Source organism: Olea europaea, chromosome 20, assembly GCF_002742605.1.
Source record: "Olea europaea var. sylvestris chromosome 20, O_europaea_v1, whole genome shotgun sequence".
NCBI lineage: Eukaryota > Viridiplantae > Streptophyta > Magnoliopsida > Lamiales > Oleaceae > Olea > Olea europaea.
The window spans coordinates 10,622,897-10,633,043 of NC_036256.1; the positions used below are offsets into that span (position 1 = coordinate 10,622,897).

Genomic DNA, 10,147 nt, shown 5'->3' on the forward strand with positions numbered 1-10,147 from the left:
GTTGTTAGCAAGAAAAACAAGGCTATTGGGGTGAAAAAATTTGCTCATGTTGGGCCCTCTAAATCTGGGACAGATTTATCATCCAATTTATAAGAGGCAGTTTCTTGTAAATCTGGAAATGAAAAGCTAAAAGGCAAAGTTGAGGAGAAAAAGAAGTCGGGATCAAAAATTGACAAGAAGAAGGGAACATCCCTTACTTCAACTTTATGAAGATCGCTTCTTGGAACATTAGGAGTATGAATCCACCCCTTAAAAAAATGGGATTCGGATTTTATCAAGCAACATTACATTGATATTATGGGTATTTTGGAAACAAAGTTGGGGGATCGAAAATTGAAGAGGATTTTGCGGAATAAGTTTGATGGCTTCATGCAAGTAAATAATTTTTGCACACATAGAGCCGAAAGGATCTTAATTTTGTGGAATCCATCCAAAGTTTTTTTGGATGTGATAGAGGTTCATCCACAAATTATCCATTGTAAAGCTACTTGCAAGGTAACATCTTTTACTTTCTTGTGAGTTTTGTTTATGGATTTCATACTATGATTAACCGAAGGCCACTTTGGAATATCATTATGGGGTTGGTTGATTATTGGTGACTACAACAATATTCTTAAATTTGATGAGAAATGTAATGAGACGGATGTTACCCCTTATGAAATTAAAGATCTCCCAAATTGTTACCTTCGTGTGGGTCTTACGGATGTGCGCTCCATTGATTGTTATTACACGTGGACTAATGGTTCAATTTGGAGCAAAATTGATAGGACAATGGTCAATGATATTTGGACGCAAAATGGGGCATATGTTGATGCTAATTTACTACCTTTCGGATGCCTTTCCGACCACTCCCATTACATTGTTTCTATACATGACCGTGTAGGTAGTGCACAAAGACCTTTCAAATTTTTTAACATGTAGACCAAGCATGAGAACTTCAATGATCTGACTCGAGCTTGCTGGAATTTTTACTTGTGAGGGGCGAAACAATTTATCCTTTGCAAGAAACTAAGCAAACTTAAGGGTGCTTTGAAGGAGCTTAATTTTAAGCATTTTGGGCACATTTCGGCTAGGGCAAGTGAGGCTAAAAATGATTTGGAGGCTACCCAATTGCAGCTACATAATCATCCCATGAATGCACATTTTCAGCTTTTGTTTGCGAAATTGAGGAAGAAGGCCGTTGGTTTATGTGAAGCGGAACGTAGTTTTTATTACCAAAAGGCCAAGTGCGTCTTCCTTAAGCATAGTGATAAATGCACAAAGTTCGTTCACTCGGTGGTTAAAAGGAACTCTAGAAGAAATTTTATTGCTACTATACTCAAAGAAGACGGGATATACACTACATCACAAGATCAAGTTGCTACGGAATTTGTCAATTTCTATAACTGTTTGCTGGGGGAAAAATGCCCTACTCGGCCTATTGAGATGGATATTGTTACTAATGGTCCTTTGGTTTCTTTGGAACAAGACAACACTTTGATTCGGGACATTTCTTATGAGGAAATTAAAGATGCACTTTTTCATATTGGAGATGACAAGTCTTCCAACCCGGATGGTTATACTTCTTGTTTTTTTAAGAATGCTTGGGGGACTATTGGTGATGATTTTGTTGGGCCTATCATGGAGTTCTTCTCTTTGGGTTCCATCCTCAAACAAATCAATCACACGGCCATTGCTTTGGTGCCTAAATTGAATCATACCCCGCATGTTGGTGATTTTAGGCCCATCTTGTGTTTTAATGTTACTTACAAAGTGATTGCTAAAATCTTTGCTTCTAGATTGAGACCCATTTTGGGAGACATTTTGATCATGCACAAGCCACTTTTGTGGAAGGCAGGAGTATCACAAAGAACATTCATCTTGCCCAAGAACTCTTGAGGTAATACAATAGGAAAATGGTTGCTCCAAGATGCCTCCTGAAAATTGATCTTTCAAAAGCTTACGATTCGGGAAGTTGGGATTTCCTTATAGATGTTCTTCATGGGTTGCAATTCCCCTTGAGATTTGTTCATTGGGTTATGGAATGTGTTACTTCTACATCATATTCTATAGCTTTGAATGAGACTTTGCATGGTTTTTTCAAAGGTAGGAAGGGTCTTCGGCAAGGTGACCCCCTTTCCCCCTTCTTATTTGTGCTTTGTATTGAATACCTCTCAAGATTGCTTAAAGCTACCACGGATGATAGTGATTTCAACTTTCACCCAAAATATGGGCCCCAAAAGATCATCCATTTAGCTTTTGCGGATGATTTGATACTATTTGCTAGGAGAGACGTTATGTTGGTAAAAATTCTCATGGATTGCCTTTCAACTTTTGGTTCGATTTCGGGATTAAGGTTGAACGTTCTTAAATCCAGCTTGTTTACAGCTGGAATTCATGGACAGCTTCTTGAGGATATCTTGGAATTAACAAATGTTCCGAGGGGGAGTATACCATTTCGGTATTTGGGCATCCCCCTTGCATCTGAAAAACTTAAATTAAGTTGTTATGCTCCTTTCTTGACAAAATAACAACATATATTGGTGCATGGAATTGTTCTACATTATCTTATGCAGGCAAGATTGAACTTATAAGGACCGTTCTTCAAAGAGTAGAATGTTTTTGGCTCTCTATTTTCCCTATTCCGGCTACAATTATATCAAGGATTGTTAGCCTTTGTCGGAAATTCCTTTGGGGATCTAAGAAGCCTTTGGTTTCATGGAAGGATCTTTGTCTTCCAAGAGATGAAGGGGGCCTCGGATTGATGGGATTGAAGAGCTGGAATTTAGCGCTACTTACTAAATCCCTTTGGAACATACAACATAAAAAGGACTCCTTTTGAATTCCGTGGGTTCATCAAATCTATCTTAAAGGGACATGTATTTGGGAGGTTGCTCTAAGAAAAGATCACTCCCCATTGTTTAAAAAGTTTCTAGAAATCTGGAATTTACTGTGGTAAAGTATGATTGTTTCCCAGAATTTCACAAATGGACAGAACATGCAATCTGTCCACCTGAACGGTGAAAATTCTATTATTTTACATGCTAGAATTCGTTCAGTTCAAGCTGCTATGGAACCACACGGTTGTGACCAATCTCAAAGCTGGTAATCTGATGTGCTAAATGACCGAAAAAGGGCAGTGCTGGATAGATTAGTCAGCTGGTCACAGGGGAAAATTTAGTGCCAAACTTGCGTATGACTTCTTCAAGCCGAGGGGTACAAAGAAGGTATGGGCTGCCGATGTTTGGAGATCTTGTATCACTCCGAAGCACTCTTTCTTGCTTTGGTTAAGAGTCCAATCAAAACTCCTAACTAAAGACAAATTGCATTTTTTGGATACTGATCGCAAGTGTGCTTTTTGCGGGCATATGGAGGAAACAGTTTGTCACTTATTCTTTCAATGTTCTTTCACTTCGACATTATGGTGGAATATTCGACAATGGCTTGCAATCAAAAGATCTATGTCTACACTTTCTTCCGCTCTTAAGTCGTTGAAAAAAGAGGCTCAAGGAACTTCATGGCTTAGCAAGGCTAAGAGAATTGCACTTGCAAGCACCGTCTATTACATTTGGTTAACACTCAATAGAAAGATTTTTGAAGACCTTTCACCGGATTTACATTGTATTGTGAGATGGATCAAGACACACATATACAAAATTATGTTCACTTTGTATCCGGATGTCTTGATCCATTTCGAGTCTTTAGTGTTGGGTCATTGATTTTCATTATGCTTGATCTGTTTCTGTTCTACCCGGGTATGCCCGGTGTATTTGTCTATAATATTGGCTTTTTGATTTGCTCAAAAATGCCCGGTGTACTTGTACATGGAACATTTTTTATCAATGATATTTACATTTACTAATAAAAAGAATATAGAATAACAAAGTTGCGCATCAGAGACGGTATTGAGGGAGGAAAAATAGAAATTTGTTGACATATTTTTGGATTATTTAGGAAAAAATTTTACAAGTTCAAAACCATCGGAGGAGGACTTGACCTCGAGTTGTTGGGGGCTTAAGGTGCAATTCTCACCCTCTAATTCAGCTTATCTCGAACTCCACTTTACAGCTTATGAGATTATAGTAGCACTCAATGGTATGAGACCTATCGTTGTAGAACATATTGTTGAATAGATAATTGGATCGAAATGGGAAAAAAAAGTAATAGTACAGAAAGAGCATCGGAACTCTAGTTTGGGCTCATAATGCCATTTCGAAACGAGAACGACGAGACGAGTGGAACTCACAGTTGTGACGTGTTCGTTAGGACTTGAAAACTACCCTTAAAGTTTCAACGCTGTTTTTGTCATTTTGTTTATTTCGAATTCTTTTTAATTTTAGTTTGTTTAAACTTGGTTTTCATTAATTTTAGTTATCTTAAACTAGATTTTCATGTAAACCCTTATAAATAAAGGATTAATTCATTATTTTTTGATTATCTTTTGATTAATAAAATTCTTGATCTTATTCTTTTCATAATTTAGTGGATTCCAAATTTTGTGTTCTTAAGGTTTTCGCTTGAACTTCCTGTTTTTCGCTGCATCAAGTGGTATCAGAGTAGGCTCCCGTCTCTGTATCTTTGATTCATAACCATGTGCAACGTACCAGTTATTAGGGCAGATATGGAAGCCCAAAATCGATGGATTGTCAATCTTACTACTCAGATCGAAGAGACTCGTCAACTATTGCTGCATGGTATTGGAAACAATAGACAAAATGAACAATAGGCGATCAATAATGAACTAATCGCTGAGCCTATAGTTTGGAGAGGAAATAATAGGAGAGGTGCAATAGAAGATAGCGAATCGGAGTTAGATAAAGAGTCTGAAGCACCACCACGTAACAGGAATCATCAAAATCGAAATACCTGTGATGATTATGATTAAAGCAGACATTCCTCCATTCTTTGGTCATAGGGAGATCAAGAACTTTTTGGTTTTGTTGGTAGAAGTTGAAAGATTCTTCAAAATTATGAATGTTTCAGACGACAAGATGATTAAGATAGCAGTATTCCATTTAAAATCTACAACAACAGTATGATAGGGTCAATTATAGAATGCTCGAATGAGATAGGAATATAGTTGGATTCAGACTTGGAGAAAAATGAAACAGTCTATGATGGATCGATTTATACTTGCAGATTATGAACATATTTTATATCATACGTACCTGGGATGCACGCAGGGCAGTCGTATAGTATCAGACTACACTAATAATTTATGCGATTGGCAAAGCGAAACAATCTATCGGAATTTGAAAATCAAAAGGTAGCCAAGTATACCAATAGTTTGAAGGTGGCTATTCAAAATAGAATTGGATTGCAAAAGATTTGGACGTAGCAGGAAGCCACTAAAATGGCAATGAAAGCCTAGATGGTAGAATCTGATAAGAGGGTGATTTCGTATAGGAGGTCACCTATTGAAACATCATCATCCGTTCCTTTAAACAAAAGAAAGGCCACACAACAAATCCAGCCAATCTTAACGGGAGTAATGTTGACAACGGTAGTTAGTTTGGGTACAAAGGTTAGACTTGAGGCGTACCTCAAAATACAAATTCGTATGCTAAGCCTACGGAAGATATTTGTTATAGATTTTTACATGCCTAGGCAACGTTCTAATACTTGTCCTAATAGAAAGCATGCCAAATTGGCAAAATCAAAGGCAACGGACGAGGAAGAAGACACGAAAGTAGATGATGAGTAAGCATGAGAGGAGTTCGCCTATGGGGAGGGACAGCTCCACTACATCTTTCAATCACTTTGTTCTATCAAGAATAAGCTGTGTGAGATAATTGTGAACAATAGAAGTTGTGAGAATTTTTTTTCAAAGAGGTTGGTGAATTTGTTGAAATTACTGAGAACCATCATAAACCTTATGCTCTCAATTAGGTAAAGAAAGGTCCTTCCATTTAGGTTGCTGAAATTTGCAAAGTACCGGTTTCCATTGGCAAGCATTACATGGATGAAGACATGAATGTTTACTATACCCAATTGGGTCAAAGGCAATTTGACATGGATTCAACCTCAAAGGACATGATAATATAGTAATCTTTTCATGGGGCATTCATAAGATCGCTATGATTCTCCTCAAATGAGCGAAGATGTCTACTCAACAATGAACCGAGAGTTTCCTTACATTTACAAGTAATGAAAAGAAAATTGCAGAGTCTGTAAGAAAATCTGCTTGTTTTTATCCAGTTGTAGTTAATGGACTTTTTACAGCAAATAAGAAAGATGGGAGTGTTACATCTTAAGTGCAATAAATATAGACATAATTTGAGGATTTGGTTTTTGATGAATTACCATATGAGTTACCTCCTATGAGGAATATTTAGCACCAAATTGATCTAGTACCTATAGTTAGCCTTCCAAATTTGCCTCATTATCAAATAAGTCCAAAGGAGAATGAGATTCTAAGGAAACAAAATGAGGAGCTATTGAGAAAAGGACTCATAAAGGAGAGTATGAGTCAGTGTGTAGTACCTGTCCTCTTAATGCCAAAGAAGGATAGAAAGTGGCGTATGTGTATTGATAGCGTGCCATCAGCAAGATAACAGTAAGTACAGGTTTTACATTCAACGATTGGATGACATGATAGATATGTTTGAAGGTTCTAAGGTCTTCTAAAAAATAGACTTTCGCAATGGCTATCACCAGATCCGTATCAAACCTGGGAATGAATGGAAGACTGCCTTCAAAAGTAAGGATGGACTTTATGAATTGTTGGTAATGCCATTCGAACTTTCAAATGCTCCATGTACCTTTTTTCATCCCTTTATAGGTTTTCTGTTGTGGTTTATTTCAATGATATATTCATTTACAACAAATCCAAAGAAGATCACTCGAGTCCTTTGAGGCAAGTCTTAGAGGTTCTGAAAGAAAATCGGTCATACATCAACCTGAAGAAATGCACATTCTATAGCATAAGCTATTGTTTATAGACTTTTGGGTTGGTGAAGATGGTCTACAGGTGGATGAAGAGAAGATAAAAGCAATTCGAGATTGGCTAACACCAAAATCAGTTTCTGAAGTAAGGAGTTTCCATGGTTTAGTAACCTTTTACAAGTGATATATCGAGCATTTTAGCACTATTACGGTACCACACACAAAATGTTTGAAGAATGAGAGATTAAGTTGGGGAGAGGAGCAAGATGAGATCTTCACCTTCATCAAAAAAATATGTACACAGCTTTAGTATTAGCTTTGCCAAGTTTTGAGAAGATCTTTGAGGTAGAGTATACTAGTAGTGTAGGTGTTAGGGCTATCTTTTCTGAAAAGAAGAGATCCATGACTTTCTTTTCACAAAAGTTGAGTGTTGTTCGGTAGAAGTGGAGCACCTATGAGCGAGAATTCTATGCAGTTGTGAGAGCTTTGAAGCAATGGGAACAATATCTTGTACATAATGAGTTTATGTTGCTAACTGATCACCAAACTTTGAAGTTTATTCATAGTTAGAAAATATCAGCATGATGCATGCTCGGCGGGTGACTTTCCTCTAGAGGTTTTCTAAACATAAATCTAAAAGTACGAATAGAGTTGCGGATGCCTTGAATAGGAGAGCTTCTTTATTGGTCATACTATCATAAGAAATTGCTTTTAAGGAGATTTGGAGCAAGTAAGTAAATCATGAGTCAATGGTGGATTTTTATATCTATGAAAGACCATGTTTGTTTTCTTGTTTCATCTTTAAGTGAAAAGTTTATTCGAGATCTGCATGGTGGAAGTCTAAGTGGACACTTGTAGAGTAACAAGACAATAGCCAATTAGAGGCTAGTATTATTAGCCACAGTTGAAGCGAGATATTGGAGTTATAGTAAGAAAATGTTATACTCGTCAGGTGTCAAAAGGTCAAGTGCAGAATACCGGGTTGTACATGCCACTTCCTGTTCCTCAAGGCATATGGCAAGATCTTGCTATGAATTTATACTAAGGTTACCTCGTACTCGATGAGGCATAGATTTTGTTTTTATGGTGGTTCACAAGTTCTCCAAAATAGCTCACTTCATAGCTTGTTGGAAGATTTCAGATGGATCAAGTATTGCCAAATTGTTTTTCGAGGAAGTTAGATTGTATGGGATTCCCAAATCTCTCACTTCTGATCGAGATACAAAATTTTTGGAACATTTTTTGATTACTTTATGAAAGTTATTTGGAACCAATTTGAATCGAAACAGCACTTCCCATCCCTAAACTAATGGACAGATGGAGATGAAATGCCAAGGGCAGTAGTAAGAGTGTTACTGCTGAACATCTAGCAGAAAATGTATTAGCAGTCAATGATGAAGTAAATAGAAGTTGGAGAAGACTAATGCAACATATAAGGCAATGGTAGATTCATATCAACGAGATAAACAATTTCAGGAAAGAGATTCAGTGATGGTACTTCTGAGAAATTGGAGATTTTCCATTGGTACTTATAACAAGCAAAAATTGAGAAAGCATGGACCTTTCAAAGTAATTAAGTGAATTAACAACAATATCTACATCATTGATTTACAAACTTCTATGGGTATCTCTAGTACATTCAATTTGGCCAATTCATATGAGTTCAATGAAGATGATGAGCCTCTTTAGCTAGATTATAACTAGACTTCGAGTTCTTTGGAGGTGGAAGGAACTTGTGTAGAACAGGTTGTTGAATGGATTGAAAAAAAAGGGATTGAAATGGGAGAAGGTAGTAGTGTAGACAGAGCATCTGAACTCTAGTTTGGGCCCATAATACCATTTCAAAAAGAAAATAATGAGACAAGTAAAACTCACGATTGTGACATATGATGGATTTTCACCATCCGAGTTTGTTTAGGACTCGAAAATTGCTTTTAGTGTTTCCACGCTATTTTTGTCATTTAGTTTCTTTCGAATTCTTTTTATTTTTAGTTTGTTTAAACTTATTTTCATTTAATTCAATGTTTTGATCATTTTTTTCACTAAAAAATTCGTGAGTTTATTTTTTTTCATAATTCGATGGATTCCAAATTTCACGTTCTTAAGGTTTCACTTAAATTCCTTATTTAATGTTGCATCATCTATGAAAGCCCCTAGTTCGGATGGATTTCATGCATTCTTTTATCAGTCATTGGGAACTAGTTGGTCCATTTGTTATGCATGCGACACTTGACATCTTGAATAATTGATAAGTGTGTTTTTGCACACCTATTTAGGTCACAAACATGACTTAATTACGAATAAAATGATTGAATTATGACTTAATTTTGTTACATTTGTGAATTATAGAGAACACCGATGAACAGGTGAAATTCAAGAGAAAAGACACAAAAAAGGACTAAAATGACGCAAGGTGAAAGTTCAGGGACCAAGATGCAATTATCCAAAAGTTGACCCGATGAACAAATCAAGAAATTGATTAAACCAAATGCCAATTGATGATATCTTGGGATGATGGAATGGAAAGAATGAATAAAAGATGACAAGAAGTGAAAGATTTAAGTAGAGAGACCAAATTGGAGAAAATGAAATTTAGAGTCTACCATGCGGTAGAGGGACCAAATTGGAGAAAATGAAATTTAGAGTCTACCATGCGGCCGCATGGTAGAACTCTCGTGTGGTAGCACATATGAGTGCAAAAATTCTGTCCATAGCATGGCATAACCATGAGGCCGTACTGATTAAAGCCATGTCGTCGCATGGTAGTTTTCTGACGCGAAAATTTAACTTTCCTTGTACGGTTGAAACTCTTTTGGTAACCAGATTTTCACGCGATATAAATACCAAAAGACGTCCAGAACGGAGGGGACACCGATTTTACAAGAAAAAGGGAGATTTTGAAGGAGAAAACAAAGAGAGAATAAGAGGAAAACATCGCACTAATTGAAGATTTGATTGAAACTTAATTCAGGTGATAACGTTTCTTCAACTATTTTTATATTTTCTTCTTTTTAGCATGTTAGGCTAGATTTTTCATTGCTAGGAGATCAATGAACCTTGCAATACTACTTTTGATTTTTTATTTGGAGATTTGACATTATTAAGCACGTGTTCCGGAATTGAATGATTTATACATTTTTATTTTCATATTATTATTGTGTACGTAATTATAGGATTTTAGTGGCCTATTTTATGCATTTGAAAGAAGGAAAATAGGCTCAACATAGTATAAATCATCTTATGGTCCGATAGGGGCTAGAAATATACTTTTATACCTTGTGTG

The 10,147-nt window shown here is 36.5% G+C and overlaps 1 protein-coding gene across 1 annotated transcript; it reads left to right on the forward strand.

The window, feature by feature from the left end:
• Window positions 1–297: 297 nt before the first annotated feature.
• Window positions 298–1,878, forward strand: LOC111369055. The gene is made up of 3 exons (XM_022990539.1): window positions 298–301; window positions 557–883; window positions 980–1,878. The coding sequence occupies exons 1-3, from the start codon at window positions 298–300 to the stop codon at window positions 1,876–1,878; spliced, it is 1,230 nt and encodes a 409-aa protein (XP_022846307.1).
• Window positions 1,879–10,147: the final 8,269 nt, after the last annotated feature.